The 22,002-nt window shown below is 44.2% G+C and overlaps 1 protein-coding gene across 2 annotated transcripts; it reads right to left on the reverse strand.

Moving 5' to 3' along the window:
* Positions 1–10,374: 10,374 nt before the first annotated feature.
* FZD4 (frizzled class receptor 4) lies at positions 10,375–21,780 on the reverse strand. Of its 2 annotated transcripts, XR_010200931.1 has the most exons (3): positions 21,134–21,780; positions 15,093–17,040; positions 10,375–13,586 (listed from the first exon to the last, which is right to left on the reverse strand). XR_010200931.1 is itself a non-coding variant. In XM_063951380.1 (2 exons), exons 1-2 carry the CDS (start codon positions 21,386–21,388, stop codon positions 15,712–15,714), a joined length of 1,584 nt encoding a protein of 527 aa, XP_063807450.1. In that variant the 5' UTR covers positions 21,389–21,780; the 3' UTR covers positions 10,375–15,711. The 2 variants fall into 2 exon arrangements, 1 of the variants encoding a protein (XP_063807450.1); XM_063951380.1 differs by having other exon boundaries at positions 10,375–17,040.
* Positions 21,781–22,002: the final 222 nt, after the last annotated feature.

Raw genomic sequence — 22,002 nt, forward strand, 5'->3', positions numbered from 1 at the left:
AATGCTGAGGATTCCAGGAAAAGAAGTACGTGTGAGTGTTGGTACAAGATAATAATGACTGAAGAACTTGCAAGTGATGTTTTTAAAGATACTGGTGATTTGAAGAACTGGTGAACGGTGGTTAAAGACTCTGACGATTTGAAACACTTGTGAGCGGTGGTTAAAGACACTGATGATTTGTAGAACTTGAGAACGGTGGTTAAAGACACTGATAATTTGTAGAACTTGAGAACGGTGATTAAAGACACTGATGATTTGTATGACTTGAGAGCGGTGATTAAAGACACTGATGATTTGTAGAACTTGTGAGCGGTGGTTAAAGACACTGGCAACTTGCAAAACTTGGGAGCGGTGGTTAAAGACACTGATGATTTGTATGACTTGAGAGCGGTGATTAAAGACACTGATGATTTGTAGAACTTGAGAGCGGTGATTAAAGACACTGATGATTTGTATGACTTGAGAGCGGTGATTAGCCCGCAGCACACACTGACTCCAAGAAGCACTGGTGACTGGATTGCAGAGAAACACACCAGCCGCAGTATACGCTGAACTGTGCAGCAACTGGCACCTGGAAGTGCCGGAGACACTGGGGTACGACTGCAGAGAGATACGTCGGGAACAAGAGCACTGGCATCCACGTCAGGGGAAAAGACGATACTCAGGCGCCGAGGCTCTGCCCGGCGTCTGACTTTGAATCTTGCGCCTCCGCTGGATTGGCGGAACAGTCTGATGACGTCACCTGCTCCCCGCCCACGTGATGACGGGTGTCATGGCGGCGCCCCTGCCCCGGGGAACCGCCGGGAGCCGCGCCAGCCAGACGCCGGAGCCCGTGGACCACCGAAGGCGGAGGCCGCAACACAGACCAGCAGGCACGCAGGGGTAAGCGCGGTGAACGCCGCCTATGGCGTGTGACAGCAATGTTCTGCACCAACCGGTCCCTGGATCTCGCTTTTATCAGGAGATCGTCCAGGTAAGGAATTATATTGACTCCTTGTTGTCGAAGGAGGACCATCATCTCTGCCATCACCTTGGTGAATACCCTCGGTGCCGTAGAGAGCCCGAACGGCAATATCTGGAACTGGTAATGGCAGTCCTGTACTGCGAATCTCAGATAAGCTTGGTGAGGAGGATAAATGGGTACATGCAAGTAAGCATCTTTTATGTCTACTGACACCATGAATTCCCCTTCCTCCAGACTGGAAATCACTGCCCTCAGAGATTCCATCTTGAATTTGAACCTTTTGAGGTAGAGATTCAGATTTTTCAGGTTTAAAATTGGTCTAACCGAGCCGTCCGGCTTCGGAACTACGAAAAGGCTTGAATAAAAACCTTCTCCTTGCTGTGACAAGGGTACCAGGACAATGACTTGATCCTGACATAATTTTTGAATTGCAGCTGTTACAACTTCTCTGTCTGGAAGAGAAGCTGGCAAGGTCGATTTGAAAAATCGGCATGGGGGGACGTCTTGAAACTCCAGTTTGTATCCATGGGACACTATTTGTAAGACCCATGGTTCCAGGCCAGATTGAAGCCAGATCTGACTGAAAAGTTTCCGACGTGCTCCCACCCGAGCGGACGCCCGCAAGGGAGCCCCAGCGTCATGCTGCAGATTTGGCAGAAGCAGGGGTTGATTTCTGCTCCTGCGATTCTGGAGACGCTGCGGATTTCTTTCCTCTTCCCCTTCCTGTACTCTACCTTTGGCCTTTTTGTATTTGTTGGGCTGAAAGGACTGCATGTGAGAGTGTTGTCTTTTTCGCCAGTGTAGTAGCATAAGGCAAGAATGTCGACTTACCTGCGGTAGCCGCAGAGACTAACGCATCCAGCTCATCTCCAAACAAGGCCTCACCTTTATACGGGAGAGCCTTCATATTTCTTTTGGAATCTGCATCAGCATTCCACTGGCGAATCCACAACGCCCTCCGAGCTGATACTGCCATGGTAGCGGCTTTTGAACCCAAGAGTCCAATATCTTTCATGGCTTCTAGCATGTATGCAGCAGCGTCTTTGATATGACCTAACGTTAGGAGTATCTCGTCTCTATCTATCGAGTCAATTTCCGATGACTATCTGACCATTTTTTGATAGCCCTACTCACCCACGCGCAAGCAATGGTGGGCCTGAGCAACGTACCATTGTCCACATAAATAGATTTTAACATAGTCTCCAACTTGCGGTCTGCCGGCTCCTTCAGTGAAGCCGTCCCAAGTGCAGGGAGAATCACCTTTTTAGTTAACCTTGACAGGGCACTGTCTAATACGGGGGGTGACTCCCATCTTTTCCTGTCCTCTGCCGGGAAAGGATAAGCAACCTGAATCCTTTTGGGAATCTGAAATTTCTTTTCAGGGTTTACCCAAACTCCCTCAAATAGAGTATTAAGCTCATGAGAAGGAGGGAAAGTTACATTAATTTTTCTTTCTTTATAAAAATAAGCTTTCTCCTGAGGTACAGGAGGGGCTTCCATAACTTCCAAAACTTCCTTTATAGCAACAATCATATATTGAATGCTTTTTGCCATTTTAGGATCTATCCCCCTGGAATCACTATCGTTGACACAGGAATCAGAGTCCGTGTCGGTATCAGTATGTACTATTTGTGCAAATGGTCTTTTATGTGACCCAGCAGGGTCGCCTGTGGATGAAGAGGCAGAACTATGAAAAATCACATCTACCACTGATTTTCTCCAGCGCTCTGCATGAGACTCAGACTTATCTAATCTCTTACTGATATGATTCACACTATCACGTAATTCTTTCACCCATTCAGGCTCATGGTGTGCCGGCAGCGCCACCACATTACAACTCTGTGTCCCTAAAATGGCTCCCTCAGGGGAAGAGCTCCCTGCCTCAGACATGTCACACACGTGCGCAACCACACCACAGACACTCCGGGACTTATAGGGGACAGACCCACAGTAAAATCTGTCAGAAGGACACAGATAGGATTTGCCAGTTCACAACCCAGCGCCAGTAATAAATTGTCTGTGAAACACAAAATGCCCACTGACATGCAGCGCTTTTATAATGGTAACCACACATTATATAGCACCAAATTTCACTGCCCCCCCCCCCCCTGTTTTGCACCCTGATACTTGGTTGAGCAATGGAGGAGGACCAGCGTTCTTCTCTGCAGCCTGGAAGGAGAGAAAATGACGCTGAGCAGTGTGCTGGCTGACTGAGGAGGAAGCCCCGCCCCCGTAATGGCGCATTTCTCCTCAGCATTTATGAGGTAATTTTTTTATACTGGCGGGGGTAGGACTGTGCCTTAGCATCTTATGCCCTTTATATGCCAGTTTTACTAGGTTTCATGCTGCCCAGGGCGCCCCCCGCGCCCTGCACCCTGCAGTGCCAGTATATGTGTGGGTAGATGGTGCGCAGCGTTCCCGCACGCTGCGCGGTACCTTTTTAGCCGTCACGATGTCTGAAGATTTCTTCTTACACCCACCTGTCTTCTGACTTTTGGCTCTGTAAGGGGGGTGACAGCGGGCTGTGGGAGTGAGCACATAGCCGCAGCTAGCGTTCAGTTCCCTTCAGGAGCTAATGGTGTCCTGTCAGCCAGAAGCAGAGCCATGAAACTATTCAGGAAGTTGGTTCCTACTTCTGCCCCCTAAGTCCCACAAAGCAGGGAGACTGTTACCAGCAGTTCTCTCTGAAAATAAAAAACCTAACAAAAGTCTTTTCAGAGCAACTCAGTAGAGCTCCTCAGAGTGCATCCAGTCTGCCTGGGCACATTTTCTAAACTAAGGTCTGGAGGAGGGGCATAGAGGGAGGAGCCAGTTCACACCCTTGAAAAGTGTTAAAGTGCCCATGGCTCCTGCGGAACCGTCTATACCCCATGGTACTGAAGTGGACCCCAGCATCCTCTAGGACATATGAGAAAAAGGTTTAAATGGACAGTACGCGGGAGTCAAATAGTGAGATATAATTACAGTATTAAATAGTAGCAGTGACCCAGTGCCCTGGGAGGGCAGACAGAAAGGATCAGAGCATCTGCCTGTGAGGGGTGGGAGCACTGTAGACAAGGATAGTGCAGGGTGAGAACCAAGATGGTGGAGGACCCTGCTCGTGAGAGCTTAGAGTCTAGAGGAGTGGAGGTAAACCTGGTAAGTGAACTGGGAAGAGATGTGGAGGGAGCACTTGTGGTGAAAGGGATGGAGTTTATATAAAGGTGCAGAGCACTTGTGGTGAAAGGGGCGGAGTTTATATAAAGGTGCAGGGGGCTTGCGGTGAAAGGAATGGAGCTTATATAAAGGGGCAGAGCACTTGTGGTGAAAAAGGGTGGAGTTTATATAAAGGTGCAGAGCACTTTTGGTGAAAGGGGCAGAGTTTATATAAAGGTGCAGAGCACTTGTGGTGATAGGGGTGGAGTTTATATAAAGATGCAGAGGGCTTGTGGTGAAAGGCATGGAGTTTATATAAAGGTGCAGAGCACTTGTGGTGAAAGGGGCGGAGTTTATATAATGGTGCAGAGGGTTTGTGGTAAAAGGAATGGAGATTATATAAACGGGCAGAGCACTTGTGGTGAAAAGGGGTGGAGTTTATATAGAGGTGCAGAGCACTTTTGATGAATGGGGTGGAGTTTATATAAAGGTGCAGAGCACTTGTGGTGAAAGGGGTGGAGTTTATATAAAGATGCAGAGGGCTTGTGGTGAAAGGCATGGAGCTTATATAAAGGTGCAGAGCACTTGTGGTGAAAGGGGCGGAGTTTATATAAAGGTGCAGAGGGCTTGTGAAAGGAATGGAGCTTATATAAAGGGGCAGAGCACTTGTGGTGACAGGGGTGGAGTTTATATAAAGGTGCAGAGGGCTTGCGGTGAAAGGCAGGGAGCTTATATGAAGGTGCAGGGCACTTGTGGTGACAGTTGCAGAGTTTATATAAAGGTGCAGAGGGCTTGTGGTGAAATGCATGGAGCTAATATAAAGGTGCAGGGCACTTGTGGTGACAGGGGCGGAGTTTATATAAAGGTGCAGAGGGCTTTTGGTGAAAGGAATGGAGCTTATATAAAGGGTCAGAGCACTTGTGGTGAAAGGGGTTGAGTTTATATAAAGGTGCAGAGCTTATCGCCGGTACCTGTAGTAAACAATTGATGGTGAGAATCGCTACCAAATGAAAGTGGGCAAATAACACTTCTCCCACTTCGGCTCAGAACAAACGTGTTGTCCACTAAAAACAGAATGCACGTTTCATATATGTGTCTAATTTCTGTCCATTGTATGTCTCCTAAAGTGTTTTTGCACAGTATATCTGTCCCATAAAATGTTAGCTTTTTCATAGCTGTTATGTATCAGTCTGGCTACTTTAATTTTTTCCATTAAATAAAAATAAAAATGAATTAGTAGTCTGGCTGCCTAATAGCAAGGGATTAAAACGCAGACATATTTGTGTAGGACAGAAGAAAAAAACATGAACAACGACGTAAATTTCTTTCATGGGGAAAAGGTCTGTCACACTTGGGGGTAACTCTATATGCTTGGCCCCTTCCCAGTGTATTACATTACGCCATCATGTGAAACTTAACTAAAGAACGAGAAAAATATTTTCCACAAGAGCCAGTAAAATATGTTTCATTAGAAGTAAGATGTTTTATACTCAATGACTAGGAAGTGACGCATAACAAGGATTTCCTTAAGCATGTCAATTTATTTGTGGCTATCTACTAATATGCTTACGGTCAAATAAGAAGGACCATTCTTTGTGTTTGCAGCAAACAGGAGTGGAAGCTGCATACTAAACCTATATAAACACTATGTATTTGATCTGCAGTACACACGAAGGTGAGATGAACCAGGTACATTTTGCAAAGTCCAGAACACAAGCAGTATGTACAGTGTAGTACTTTCCCATTTCAGTGGGGTTTCCAGCATGCAGTATGTACAGTGTAGTACTTTCCCCATTTCAGTGGGGTTTCCAGCATGCAGTATGTACAGTGTAATACTTTCCCCATTTCAAGTGAGGTTTCCAGTATGTGTACTACTTGTAGAAACCTCATTTACATGAAGGGAAGGACTGGGAACACAAATAAAAAAGTGTCACCCCACCCCCAAAGTCTACAGCCTCTCCTCACCCCCCCCCCCCCCCCCCCCCCCCACCACCACCACCACCACCATTTCATAAGAGTGTGGAATCAAAGATTGACAGTATATAGATAGAGAGTCAATAGGTCAACACTAGATGGGTTAGTAGGCCGACAGGGTCAAAAAGTTGACATTTAAATGGTTGACGTGGATTTAGGTTGACAAGGTCAAAAGGTCATCATGGAAATGGTCAACAAAGAAAAGGTTGACATATTTTTTAACCCTAAACCTAACTCTCCCTTGTGTGTCCCAACCATAACCCTCTCCCTGGTGTCTGACCCAAACTGTTCTCTTCTGCAGCCTTACCCTAACCCTCCCCCAAGTGAGTAATGCTAATCCTAAAAATCAGGAAAATCCATGTGTCAACCTTTGCATGTCGACTTTTTGAACCTGACTACCTTTTGACCAGGAGTTAAAGAGGGCCGGAACGGGGTGGAACTGCGTTCCATCAGTTGTAATTGTGCCTCCATCCACCCACCTGCCATGCCACAGCAGCATCAGACAGTGGTTCCCAACTACTGTGCCACAGCACACTAGTTTGCCACCGATGGTTATCTGATGTGCCGCCAGAGATGCTCACACCACGTCGCCTACGCCAGCCCTCCTGCCTGCAAGCACCAGTTTGCCAGCACGCCTCCAGCGAATCGTTGCTACCCACTGCTCCTCACAGCTACGTGTTGCTCCTTGTTTAATGCCTATTTAAATTCCCCTCAGCCGCCGCTGAGGGAGGGAGAGGAAAATGAAAGTAATTTTGAAATCTACTGATACTGTGGTGGACATTATATAAGCTCACTACTACTGTGGGCATTTTGTGTAAAAAAGGCACTATTACTGTGGGCATTTTGTGTAAAAGAGGCACTATTACTGTGGGTATTATGTTTAAGGGGCACTACTGTGTGGCGTAATGTGTATAAAGTGTACTATTGAGGAGGGTAACGTGAATAAGGGACACTACTGTGTCATAACGTGAATAATTGACACTACTATGTGGTGTAATATGAATCAGGGGCACTTTGTGCTGTGTAATGTTAAATACATTGTGCTACTGTGAGGCGTAATTAGAACCAGGAGTATTATTGTGTGGCCAAGCCACTTCCTTGTGAGACCACACCCATTTTTGCAGCACGCGCCTTCGGCACGCACTATTCCTTTAGAAAGTATGAGAGATAGGGCACAAATTTATAGTTTGCAGGGGGGTTACCGAGCACCCTAGCACCGGCCCTGGCTCTGCCTAATGGGAGGGTGGGTAGATGGCGGGGGAAATGATTTCAACCATTTCTATAGGACCACTTTAAGCACTGCTATTGTCCACTTCAACCTATTGACTGTCGGCCCTCTTTTGTCTATCTATTGACTGTCTATCTTCCTTCCGGATACCCGTCTCCTAACCAGGATATGAAAAAAAATTGCTTGAGCTCATCGTGGCCCCCCTGACCAGTGGGGGGGAGTTCAGTCCAGGATAAGCAACATTGGGCCCCTGGGAGTGGCAATCTTTGCCACATCTGTAGTCCAGACGGAGGGCCATAAGACCCGATTCTGTTATATTACAACAGTAAAGGAAAATGTAATCACAACACACGCACATTTGTAAAATAAAGTTTGATTTATCTTAGCAAGACCTTCAGATGATGCAAATGTCTCCGCTCAGAGCCCTGCCACAGGGTAAACTGTAACTGACTGCGACATCCTTCAGCCGGGCCACTGGCATGAGTGGAAATATGCAGCACAGCTGAGGTGTAACTAGTAACTACGCTTGCTCCCAGGGGCCTTTTTAACAAATAAGGGGTCCTGAGTGCAAATTTTTATGTGGGCCCCCACCTGCACATACACAGAAGATTGAGAGGTGTACATAAACTCAATGGTTTTTGTACATCTCTAATGGTGTGAGATCTGCGCTGTAACTTATATTTTGTCTGATTTATTTTCTGCTGGACTCAGTTCTGTTCTGATAATGCATGTATGGATTATTGCACATTCTCACATGTGCACATTCTCTACAGTTCTGAGCATCCCTACTTATTCTGCATATATGGATGATTACAGATTACCGCATTGCTCATTCGGAATGTAGTTATGAACCCAACGGTCGGGATCCTGGCAGTCAGCATACCGACGCCGGGATCCTGGCCGCCAGAATGCCGGCAGGGTGGTCAGGACTATTCCCACTCGTGGGTGTCCTCAACACCCCATAGAGTGGGAATAAAACCTGTGGCGAGCCACTGAGGCCGCAGCGTGGCAAGTGCAGAGAGCCCGCAAGGGACTTTGTTGTCTCGCCCCCGTGTCGGCATTCTGACGGCCGGGATCCCAGCGTTGGTCTGCTGACCACCGGTCACCCGTACCCAGCCCGTGATTATTCTGCTCAGTGCACACGACAGCTACAACTTTTAGTGATCATCAAAGCACGCCAAATAAAATTCTCATCATGTGTTCTTATTCTGAGTACCTGATACATTACAAGTCATAAGTCTTCCACGCTTATTCAGCCACTAGGTGGCGCACCGTGCCTCTGGATCCAGCAGGTGGCGCACAGTGACTGGTGTAGGGCAAAAGGTGAAGCTGGTTTTAGAAAAATTAGATGTTAACACTGTTGGTGGGGGTGGCATTAGGGCCATGAATTGCCCTGGCTTTATAAGAGCCAACCTTTATAGATTATTAGGGTTATTCAACCCACTCCACAAACCCCCCACCCTTTCTTATAGCTAGAACATGAAACTTTGATTGATAGACACGATTACTGACAGCACATAGCACCGACAGCCTTCTATGCCTGGCTGTAGTGTTCCTTCTTCCCCAGCCACTGTGTCACTCTGCCATTCCTTCCCCAGTTGTGTCTTTCCTTCACTGGAAACCGTATCTGCCTTCTGTACAGCTGCTGTGGCCACTCACATAGTGACAGAATGTCTGCTAAAGGGCTGACGGGGAAAGGTCAGAGAAATAATTCTATGCTTTCCATATATACAATGCAACTTACATTATATTATGCATGAACCCCTGTAAATAATATGCGCAGAAACGTTGATTAATGATGTCACTACTATGTTGGACTACTATGATAAGGACAAACATCATATTATAATGATAGATAGATAGCACGCCCTTCCTAAAATCCAGAGGTGGCAGAAACACGACGGAGGCCCTATAGCTGCTGTGCTGGGCAGCGTGTAATGGTTGTGACAACTGATCATATCGTGGATATTTATCAAACAAGTGGAGAAGTTGCCCATAGTAACTAATCAGACTTTAGCTATTCTAAAACAAAATGATTGCTAGGGGGAGATTTATCAAATCTTGGGTAAAGATAAAGTGGAGAGAGAAAAAGTACCAACCGATCAGCTCTTAACTGTCATTTTTAAACATAGCCTGTAACATGACAGGAGCTGATTGGCCGGCACTTTATCTCTCTCTACACTATCTCATTATCCAAGGCTTAGTATATCTCCCCCACAGCGTCTAAAATGACAGAAGCTGATGAGTTGGCACTTTGGGGTCTATGTACTAAGCCTTGGAGAGAGATAAAGTGGATGGAGATAAAGTACCAGCCAATCAGCTCATAACTGGAATTTTCCAAACCCAGCCTGTGACATGGCAGTTAGGAGCTGATTGGCTGGTACTTTATCTCCATCCAAGCCTTAGTAAATAGACTCCTGTATATGAAAAATGACAGTTAGGAGTTGGTTGGTTGGTTGGTACTTTATCTCTTACCAATAAATATGGGACAGATGTGTTAAGCCTGGAGAAGTGATAAAGTGGAAGGTGATAACACACCAGCCAATCAGCTCCTAGAGCCCCATACACACTAGGCGATATTTTGAACAATCGCTTTCCGAGCAATATTGTTCACAATATCGCCTAGTGTGTACACTCATTATCATTAACGATGGGCGCTCCCACGCATCGTTAACGACCCCCTCCCTCGTCTGAACATGTACAGATGAGGGGGGTCCTCATTACCGACAGCCCCTGACGTTCCCCACGCCGTTGCTCACTTCCCCACCGGCATCGGCAGGTGTGTAAGCACTTGCTGATATCGGCACTCCGCCGAGTCCCCGCCTGCGCCAATATCGTGTTGGTGGGGGGCTCGGCTAGTGTGTACTGGCCTTAACTGTCCTTTTTCAATCCCAGCCTGTAGCTTGATAGTTAGGAGCTGATTGGCTGGTGCGTTATCACCTTCCACTTTATCTCTCTCCATTTGCTACTATGTAAATAGAGCCCTTTATCTCTCTCCACTTTATCTCTCAAAACTTTGATAACTCCCCCCACCCCCAACCCCAAGGAAGAAAGGAACACAGTCATAAGCAGATGATGTGCTTTATTTTTATTTTTTTGATAAAAAATTAAATATAAAAAGGATTTGTACAGTGATAAATTAGAAATTTACAAGACATATCATTAAAGACATATACAAAATATAACACCCATATAAAGCAGTGTCTATTTCCAGAGGTTCACAAATTCATGTCTAACATGAGTATAGGACTTGTACCTGGAAGTTTTTGTCGACATATCAGAAGTTGTTTCGTCAGCAGGTATAAGTGGGGCGAGGCGCTTAAAGGCACAACTCCATCTCAACAGAAATAAGTAGAATGTGTCCGTCAGACTTCTAAGGCACAAGGCTTTTTTTTTTTTGTCACATTCAGGGTCTAGTGTAGCAAGCCTTGGGGAGAAATAAGCTGGAGAGAGATAAAGTACTAGCCAATCAGCTCCTAACTGCCATGTGACAGACTGTGTTTGAAAAACGGCAGGAGCTGATTGGTTGGTACGTTAACTATCTCCACTTTATCACTCTTCAAGGTTTGATATATCTCTCCCTGGTACATTTACACCTAGAAAAGACAACTCCTACATTAAACAGATTGTGCAGATCTATGGTACAACTGAAGTTTGTGCTCAACTAAAGAGTGCGAGTGAAAAATAATTATTCCTTTCATTAAGGCAGTACATAGGCCAAGCTCTCATATTTTCATTTCCGATAACAATTTTATATCTTTTTCCAAGTAGCAACTACAAAATAGCACGTCTTATTCATCCCAGGTGTGGGTCATTGCGTCGACCCTGGCTAGGTCGACAGTCACTAGATCGACCACTGAAGGTCAACAGTAAGTAGACTGAAGGTCGACACATGACCTAGGTCAACAGGTATGCAAGGTCGACATGGCCATTGGGTCGACGTGGGCAAGGTCAACACACAAAATGTCGGCACAGTTTTTTTTGTAAGCTTTAAGGGGTTTCTTGACCCGTATTTCCATCTGGGACCATCAACAGTTGAAACGCGTTCGCTCGCCACGCTTCGGGCACGGTGGCTTGCTACGCTCGCCGCAAGGTTTATAACTAACTCTATGCCCACTTGGATAGAGGAGGTAGGAAAAGGCCCTGAAACCCCGCCAAAAAAAAAAAACTGTCGACCTTGCCCACGTCGACCTAATGACCATGTTGGTCTTCCATACATGTCAACCTAGTCATGTGTTGACCTTCAGTCAATGTTGACCTACTTACTGATGACCTTCAGTGGTACACCTAGTGACTGTTGACCTAGACAGGGTCAACCTAAAGACCGGATACCATTCATCCCAGCTGCAGCGATTATTTGAGCAATGCAATATACAAACCCTCTACTTTTTTTTCACTAATTTTTGACATGCCTACGCATATACTGTAGTATGGCTGCTTACAAATGATCAGATGTAACAAAGAAAATGGCGTCACTATTAGGAAATCTATTGGGTCATGCTCAATTATAAGCCAATGGCGCTGACCTCATATTTTTAAATTAAAAAAAACAGTACAATTCCAACCATTATATAATGACCCACAAAGTAAATCGTTCCCTTTTTTTCTAAACTCAACCTTCCCGTGAACTGGATGATGATGTAATAAGATGCAATTAGTGTCAATCTAGCAAATAAAAGCAATTTGTAAACACGATTTCGTCGTCTTTAAAGCTGCAGAGGGTTTTACGTGCTCTGGCAACAATTTTTCCCGAAGTTTACTAGGGATTCAAGAAAATATTACAGCACTGTTAAACTGGAGGAACACACGGAGCAGGACGGTAACAGAAGTTGCCAGTGCGGGATTGGTTGCCATTTTAGGTCTTTGGTGCCGCCATGATGAACTATTGTTTTTTTTGGGACAAATAATACCATGGTTTACAAGTTGCTGATAATTAATTAGAGAAGAACAAAACAGCGATCTCTTGGGGGAACTCACGGAGCGATCGCTGCTTAAAATCTAAGCAATCTGACTAGATTGCTTAGATTTTAAGCACGATCGCTCCGTGTGTAGCCCCCTTAGCGATAGCGATGCGCAGCCCCGCGCATCGCTATCGCTGCTGCTAGATTGGCCTGCATGCAGGCCAATCTAGCGGGTCGCTCACTTCACCCGCTGGGTGAAGTGAGCGGCCCCCCCGTCTCCCCCCGCACGCTCAGCACAGATCGCGCTGTGCTGAGCGCCGGGAGAGATGTGTGCTGAGCGGTTCGCTCAGCACACATCTCTCTGCCATCGGCCAGTGAGTACTTGTGAGTTTGTAAGAGTGCAGCTGTCGTCTACACATAATGGTGTCAGCCATTTTGTGGCTCTCTAGCAACAAGGAAAGTGGGCATAACTGGTGCACATGATTTGTTACACTCTGCAGCAGAGGACAGGGCCTTGATGACAAGAATCGTGTGGCCAAGCCACCTGTACTTGCCCTTGTCCCAAAACATGCAAACAGAGCGTTAACATTTTACAACGCAATGACGGGAACTACTTTATTGACCTAATGTTAAGGCGCTTACACGTGAAAAGCGCCATACAGCGAATTGGCATGAACAAACCATACGAACACCTTTAGAAATAGTTCTCCACCTTAGATCTTAGCAACAAAACATACTTTTAACATATCAACTACTTTTTCGTATCATAGTCTATGACCTTTTTGTCTTTTTTGGTGGAGCTCCGCAATGCTTTTTGTGCTAGTGACAATTATTATTATTATAATATAAAAATACTCTGTATTCATCATATATTGTAATCCCTACTGACTCATTATTACTAGACTTGAATCTCCTGATTAACGGCACAGCTTTCTGCCCAGGAGAGCTCACATCGCCCTTTATTCCCTTTATAAAAGGCACAGTAATTTAAAAGACACCTATGTGAATATGATATAAGAAGTGACTGAGTCTTTAGCTATTAAATTCTTTAGCAATAAAAACTGCCAAAATCTTAAGTTACTCTGTATGGATCACATATCAAAGAATTGTGGAAGGGTGGTAGGGTCGACTCGTGTCTCACAAAAGACTTATACGAGTCTGATTCTTATTTTAAACTGCAAACACATATCAAGCAAAGCAGGTATACTTGTAATGAGTTCAAAGTTCAGCCGATGGGGCAGATTCAGTTATGCTGTGCATTTATCAGCCCATTTCTGCTTGTATCCCCATAGGGTTCAGATGGCTTCTGCGTGTATCCCCATAGGCTGCAAGCGAATAAGGGGCTTTTGGTGGCACTCTCACTTAATTGAATCGGTACGACTGCCTGCAATGGAAAATATGGGGGAATTTTAACATATCAGGTTAACGTACAACAGAAAGTTCAATACTCATTTTTAAGTAATTCCCAGCGGCATTTTACTTATATGTAGGAAGGTAATTTAAATTTTGCACCTCCACTGCAAAAGATTACGGGATTATGCAGGGGATAACTTAATATACGTCATTCTAGCCCCCCGTGGTTCAATGGCATGATCCGTGTAATTCTGCCACAGGTAATGGGGCCATAGTAACTTGACTCACATTGGCTCAGCCTGCCACTGTGCAATTAAATAAATCCATGCTCAGAAACCAGTAGCAAAACTCATAATGCGAAACGCGTCATCAAGGTACTGCCCACTTCACAGGAAAGAAAATTGACCTACTCTAAGAGGAGTCAGGGAGGGACTCCCCAAAATTCGGGATTTTACTATAGGGATAGGGACTATGCATTTAATCATGCTATAATCAGTACAGTTGAAGCAGACTTCAGTGCAGTATAAACCCCATCATTACATGATCATTATGAATTATAACATCATAGGGATACATCTTTAAAACCTTGGACTGTCTGTGGGAATAAAGGGCAGATGGCATTTATGTACTAGTTGTTCATATATTTAGCCATTTGAAAGCCAGCAATAAAAGGACACCTTCGGCAAGGCAATCAAAATGACTGACACACCTGTGGTTTAGGGGTACTTTTCTCTTATACAGAATAGGGGCTATTTTGTAGGTGAATTTTTTTCTGAGAAAGCCAGAACTAGGGAAATCACTGAGGCATGAGCCACTTGGTAGACAACCATCATCATGTCACTGTGCATCAAACCTTTCAGAGAGACACTGTGGAGAAGCTGCCCATAGCAACCAATGACCTAACTGTCATTTTACAGACTGTGCTAGATAAATGATAGCTAGAAGCCGACAGGTTTCTGTGGGCAACTACTCCATTTTATCTCTCTGGAAGCATCCCCACAATAGGCCGTGTTCTTGACAATAATGGTTCAGCTCACAAAATGGCCACCACCGCAGTGCACTTTTCTTTAACTGGCAATTGACTTCAGCAGCAAAACAGAGAACAGGGTCTAGATAGGAGTTGCAATGTTTAACATGATAATACTATTTTTTTTTACCTCATATTTTACAAAGGCACCACATAGAGTATTCTTATTCTATATACAGAGCCAGGTAGCAAATAGTGCATTATTTTTCATTCCTTTTAAATCCATAGGAGCCTATTTATTTTCTATATATTTTCACTTTTAGTGCATAATGAACTAAACCAGACAATTCCACAGAGTTTCTGTTATTAAACCTCCTGTTTTTTTCGGGATCTCTGGAACCATCAAGTACTAGAGCAGGAAGTATGAATAACCAATCCATAAACAGCAATGTATCTGGACGACATCTCCCATGATGCACCACCAGGAGTCAGCACGCTAGACAACAGATATTACTGTAGTCTATGAGCTGTGATTTACTTAAGTAACAACACCTCAATAAATGAAAATACCTTTTACGAGGCACTGTAGTCAAACACTAATTACAGCTTCCAGTGTTCAGCGGCTTCTCTCGTTCTTTTTCTTTCTTTTTTAGTTAAACTTATTAAAATACACCTTGGGCAAAGTTTACATAGTGGTGCTACTCTGCAAAACACTTGTGTAGAAACTGGACGAAATGTGCCTTGCGCCGTCGCGCTGCTTTGTCGACGTGTCCCTTAATTGTTTCTCTCGTGAAGCAGCCTTCCAATCGTGTACAAGTTTTAAGACTTTACCACAATGTAACCTAAAACATTTGCTTTGATGCAGCACCGAAATATGTGTTTTTTTTTTAATTACTCAGGAAAGGGCTCAAGCGCTGACAAATCAGACAGAGCTGGAAAAATTGAACTTCCTGAGGTCATTAATTTTACCTCTTGGTCGGCCTTTAAGTCTTAAACCAAGGACAAAAGAAAACCAACTTTCCTTTCCTCAAATTTCAGTGCACTATTAGATTGCAGAACGTACATCCAAAGGAAGTTTTTAGGGTTAACCAGCGGTTTGGGAGATCCTACATCTCCAGTAACAGCAAGTAAATTTGATTTATTACAGCGTTCTCTTTCAAAATAAAAGAATATTTGTGCAAACCGCTGTCTATACCACAGTCTCGTTCCCTTTGCCCGGCTTTACCCAAGCATCGGCCCTCTTCTTCCGTTTTACCTTTCCTGAGTTCACTAATCTGTTAGAACACTTTTGCCACGTATGTAGAGTCTTGGCTGACCAAATCCACATGCCAGACGTGATGCCCACCAACAGGGACATAAATATCTTGAGCATCTCCACTGCCATGTTGGAATCATCGCCCGTGTAACGGAAAACAGCCCAGTTGGAGATCTCATAGAAGTAGCAAGCTATCACACACGTAGCCGGGACGGTGTACAAAACAGAAAAGACCCCGATTTTGACCATTAGTCTTTCCAATTTGTCTGTTTTCGTTCCGTCTTTTTGAAGATTGGACCTAATTTTAAACAAGGCCACAAGTCCAGCAGCTATAAATAGTGTACCGATCACCAAATAGGTGAAGAGTGGGGCAACGACAAAGCCCGTGAGGGCATCGATGTTCTGGTTGCCAACGTAGCATAGCCCGGTCAACTCATCAGCGTCTACAAGTCTCATGATCAAGATGACAATGGTCTTCACGGCAGGAATGGCCCACGCAGCAATATGGAAATAGGAGCTGTGCATTTCTATAGCCTCGTGTCCCCACTTGAGGCCAGCTGCGAGAAACCAGGTCAACGTCAAAATAACCCACCAGATGGAGCTAGCCATCCCAAAAAAGTACATCAGCAAGAAAATAATGGCACATCCTGTGTTTTTCAGCCCTTCCTGAATAAGAACAGGTTCAGCCGCCTCTTCAAAATCGCAGGATATTCTTTCACGACCCACCGTTAACCTCACAATATAACCAATGCTATAAATGTTATAACACATGCTGAGGAAAATGATGGGTCTCTCAGGATAGGAGAACCTGGATGAGTCAATTAAGAAAGTTAAGACGGTGAATGCCGTTGATATGAAACACAAACTGGCCCATACAGTCATCCAGATGTCGGTGAATTCCTTGGACTGGCGATTATAGAGCCCCGCGTCATAGCCACACTTCAAGACGCAATTCATGCTTCTTTTAACCCAAGTGTATTGCTCCGAATTTGGCCCAAATGTATTGCAGTCTTCTCCAGGCTGCAGGGACGTCTTGCTGTGCAGTGGGACATCTTCATCTCCTGGGCCCTCCATGCACATGTGATTGTGGTCATTCTGGGGAGGGAATTTACTGCAGTTTAAACTATCTGGCCAAGCAAATCCAAACTCGTTGAGGACAGGTTCACAGCGTCTCTTGACAGAAAGGCACATGCCACCACAAGGACCAATGGGGATGTTAATCTTCTCCGTGCACATTGGAAAATACACCGAACAAAGGAAAAACTAAAAAGGCAAAAAAAAAAGTACATTAGGAAATAAAAAAATAAATAAAAACATATAGATTAAAATGTTATATATAAAGTCAAAACGTCTCTCTAATATGTTACAAAAATACATATGAAACATAACAAACTCTCTCTTTAATACAGTTTCCAAAGATACGTAATTTAGTTATCCAATAATCAAAGGTTAAACATAGAAACATAGAATTTGACGGCGGATAAGAACCACTTGGCCCATCTAGTCTTAGCCTCTACCACCTCTGATGGGAGGCTATTCCACTTATCCACTACCCTTTCTTTGAAGTAATTTTTCCTTAAATTTCCCCTGAAACCCCCCTCCTCACCCCTCCAGCCTCAGTGTATGTCCTCGAGTTCTAATACTTCTCTTCCTTTGAAGAATGTTTCCCTCCTGAACTTTGTTAACACCCTTGATATATTTGAAAGTTAATTGATATATTTGAAGGTTCTCAATTGTGGCCTTCAAGATCAACGATCCAGGTTTTAAGTTTATCCATGTTTGGCCACAGGTAACTTAAAGGGCACCTCAGTCTATTGGATATACCTAAAACCTGGTGGATCGTTGAGGTGCCTTGAGGAGCGCATTTGAGAACCTCTGTGATGACTAAATCAAAGAAAGTTACCCAATTCATTATATAAAATGTAAAATGCAACTTTAATCTGCACTGAGGACCGCAACTAACGTTCCCAGGCATGTAAAAGTTCCTAACTTGAACCGATAACAGCACCTGGCACCATTTTTTATTAAAGATCTTTTGAACAGTGACAGTTTGTTTGGGAAACTTAAATACCCCACTCTCGTTCTTTAAGGAGTGCACTCAGTGGCAGGGATGAAAAGTCTGGGGTTAGAAATGTAATACAGGGCTAATGTAAACTAAATACTTTTCTAATCAAGTTTGAGGTAAACACTGGGAAGAGCTCCTGAGTGAGTTACAATGATGTATTTTATATTCCTGCATGACCTTTCAACTTCCATCATTTATCCCTAAACCATTCCAAAGCCCCTGTGTCTGGCAATCCACTGAATCATAAACTGTTTGTTTTATTTCTGATTAACTGCTGTGAATTATCATGTTTCTTATCAGTGGTCTTCCCACCCATAGGTAAACTGGGACCAGCAGACAGTATCCATCTGGAAACTTTTCAACTGTCTCTTTGTTTAAATTTCCCTCTCTCCTCCAAATCTCACGACTCACTTTCTTTTATCCTCCAATTCCATAAGCAATTATCACAGAGATCTCGCTAATGGGGAATTCAATATGCCCTGTTTCTTTAACAAGCTGAAATTAGCAGGGACTCTAATCAGTCTCCCACAGAAAAAAAACTGCAGAAAATGACAAGTAAACAGATCAGCCCTCACATTCCTGCTGTGCAGCTTGTCACTCTTACAGAGACCTGAAATCCTTATATCAACAATGTGTGCAGAGTGTCAGGGAGAAGCACTGCTTGCAGGCAGCATTCCACCATCTCCATGCCAAGGATTTCACTGCTGTACCAGTCACTGGCATGACAGGCAGAGAGAGACAGCTACAGATTGCGCTCAGAAACTTTCCGAGCATAGATTGCCTATAAAAAGTGCCCAACTACAGACTGCACTCCAAAGGTGCCCAACTACAGACAGCACTCCAAAGGTGCCCAACTACAGACTGCACTCCAAAGGTGCCCAACTACAGACTGCACTCCAAAGGTGCCCAACTACAGACAGCACTCCAAAGGTGCCCAACTACAGACAGCACTCCAAAGGTGCCCAACTACAGACAGCACTCCAAAGGTGCCCAACTACCGACTGCACTCCAAAGGTGCCCAAGTATAGACCGCACTCCAAAGGTGCCCAACTACAGACAGCACTCCAAAGGTGCCCAACTACAGACAGCACTCCAAAGGTGCCCAACTACCGACTGCACTCCAAAAGTGCCCAACTACAGACAGCACTCCAAAGGTGACCAACTACCGACTGCACTCCAAAGGTGCCAAACTACAGATTGCACTCCAAAAGTGCCCAACTACCGACTGCACTCCAAAGGTGCCTAACTACAGACTGCACTCCAAAGGTGCCCAACTACAGACTGCACTCCAATTGTGCCTAACTACAGACTGCACTCCAAAGGTGACAAACTACAGACTGCACTCTCAAAGTGACCAAATGTAGACTGCTCTCTGAAAGTGCCCAACTACAGACCACACACCAAAATGACCCAACTACAAACTGCACTCTGAAAGTGCCCAACTACAGACCGCACACTGACAGTGCCCAACTACAGACCGCACACTGACAGTGCCCAACTACAGACTGCACACTGACAGTGCCCAACTACATAATGCAATCTGAAAGTGTTCAACTACATACTGCAATCTGAAAGTGTCCATCTGTAGACTGCACTCTGAAACTGGCCAACTATAGAATGCGCCCCAAAAGTGCCCCCAACAATGTATTCTACTCAGATATTGGCCAACTACAGACAGCAGTCTGCAAGTGCTCGACTTTATATTGCAATCTGAAAGTACCAATTATAGGTTGTACTGAAAAACTACTTGAGTATATACTGTATATTGCACACAAAAAGTACCCAAATAGAGATTACGCACACAAAGTACCCAACTATAGATAGCGCTCTAAAGTAGCCAATTATAGATTACTCCCCAAAAGTGCTAAGCAATAAAAAAGAGTGCACTTTGAAAGTGGTAATCTATAGAGTTCAGTCTGAATGTACCCAGCAAATATTCCCTCTGTACCATGTACAGTAGGTGCTATATAAATAACTGATAATAAATGAATAATACATTTTAGCTTGTACTGCAAAAATTCCATATTGGGCTACTCAATAAGTAGGCACGATAATAATAACTGTTACTAATGATGTAGTATACATTAAAGCCCCCAAGCTAGCACTTCTAAACATTCCAATTATAAACTGGGCACTAACTTTATATCTGTACAGTGTACTCGTGATATTTGCAACTATATAGCCCTATCCCTAAACTTCACAGCTACAGATTACAAAGTTTACCATTAAGAACTATACATCATACTCCTAATTTACACATTCCTAATTTAGTTGCAGCATCCCAGTGCTATTTTAGTGTTTATTTCTAAATGTGAACTGTAGCACTTTTAGGTAAACACTATCTCATATCTCTATATACTGCTGTGTACAATCCTATGCACAGTTCACTTCTTAATAACATTCATCCTAGAATAATGTACATCATTTGCAAATGTACAGTGCAAAGTAATAGGAGTTTATAAAGACTTGCAGGAACAGTGATGCAAATTGACCTGAAACTAATTATTTTCCATTTGGACATAGGCGATCAGCTACTGCAGTGGTATATTTACTGTAAACAGCTGCTTACAAAGAAATCAATGCAGCCTCTCATCAGGAGTTAAAAGCTGCAGATTGTGCTGTTCTTTGTTTAAGTTAATAAGGAATGTTAATGCATTTTGCTGGGGATCCCCACCCCCAATCAGTCATTTTATACCCTTTAAGAATATAAATCTGTGCAATCCTGTCTTAAAATTTGCACAACATCCTTTAAAGTGCAGCTGAGCTGTTAAATGAATGATTTGTGATGGAACTGTTACAAAGCTATGGAAGGAAATGATCAGGGTTGTTTCCCAGTATAGATAGCTGTGCAGAACTGGAAGCTTGAAGCCGAATCAGAAAGTAAGGGACTGCTTAGCGGCTAGACTAAACTTGCACAGTTCAGTGTTAATCATTAACAAAAATGACATTTTATCTCATGGTGGTTTTCTGAAATGACCCATGTGACAATTTCCACCAGGAAACGCAGAACAGTTATACTTATCACACAGCGATTACATTGAAAATAACCTGATCTCATAAAGCCATGAAAACAGAGCAAATTGTGGTATTTAGATGTTTTTGTATTGGTTATAATTCTTGTAAGCAACCTGTGGCTCTCCAGGGTCTGCCGGGACCTGTAGTTCCACAAGAGCCGTAGAGAGGCACAGGTGGCCTTTATTGATTAACGTTAACATTTACTTATATAGCGCCAGCATATACCATTGCACTTTCCAATTTTGCTTTGTTGCAGCAACGGTGCCCGGTACCCACCTGTAGCTGACTGGAGCACCCATACTGTATGAGGGGGGTGAAGGTGGTCAACTGAAGCTCTGCATCCGTCTGCAGTTCGTGCCCAACCAGATTGGGCATCTTGGTGACATTGTAGCCTAGGTTTTGGCACATGGTAATCTTGATGGGGTCACATCTCCTTTCCTCTTCATCTCCAAAAGAGCAGACCTCCCCTATCAGGCAGCACAGGAGAGGTAAGTACACAGTGACTGACCATAGATCGGACCTTGCTCCCATCTTCTGATGCTTTCCTTGATAACTTCAATCCAGGCAGCCAGGTACTCACATGTAGAAAGCAACCAGATCAGTCTGACTGAAGCTCTCCTCTTTAGTTGGGGAAAAAAAAAAAGGAAGTCAAGATTTAAAAAAAAAAAAAAGTTTGCAGAAACTTTTTGCAACTTTTCTTTATAAACTCCACTTTGCAGATCTCCAGCGGATGGGTGTAATCCAGCAATGTGCAATGCAAACCACAGGACAAATGATATTTCCCAGGAAGATGTGTGCAGCCTGCCTTCCTGGCTCATCCAGCCTGCTCTCTGTGAGCTGCTTTCTCCTGCTAACTGTACTGACTAAGAGAGGAGGAGACCTGGGGAGGGAGAAATGGGCTGCCTCTATCCCACATACAGTATCCATGGAGGCTCAGTTCAGGCAGGTTCTCAAGTTTCCCTCTATTCAGCTCACCCCTGCACTGTGCTTTGTTAACCCTGGCGGTGCTGCAGGGGGAGAGTGAGTCCCACCCTCTCGGCTCTGTCTCCATCTTGACCTGAAGGGTTAATGAGGCTTCCTCTGTTGTTCATGGACTTTCCCTCTGGAGACTTTCACACTGGGATCAGATAAACCACACAGACTGT

This window comes from Pseudophryne corroboree, chromosome 2 (genome assembly GCF_028390025.1).
Source record: "Pseudophryne corroboree isolate aPseCor3 chromosome 2, aPseCor3.hap2, whole genome shotgun sequence".
Taxonomy (NCBI): domain Eukaryota; kingdom Metazoa; phylum Chordata; class Amphibia; order Anura; family Myobatrachidae; genus Pseudophryne; species Pseudophryne corroboree.

What these genes read in the sequence shown, in the direction of transcription:
- FZD4 (XM_063951380.1), bottom strand. Translation starts at nt 21,388, where the DNA reads ATGGGAGCAAGGTCCGATCTATGGTCAGTCACTGTGTACTTACCTCTC. An exon ending in GGTGCTCCAGTCAGCTACAG is followed by an intron (nt 17,041 to 21,133) that starts GTGGGTACCGGG and finishes TTGCCTTTTTAG; the next exon opens with TTTTTCCTTTGTTCGGTGTA.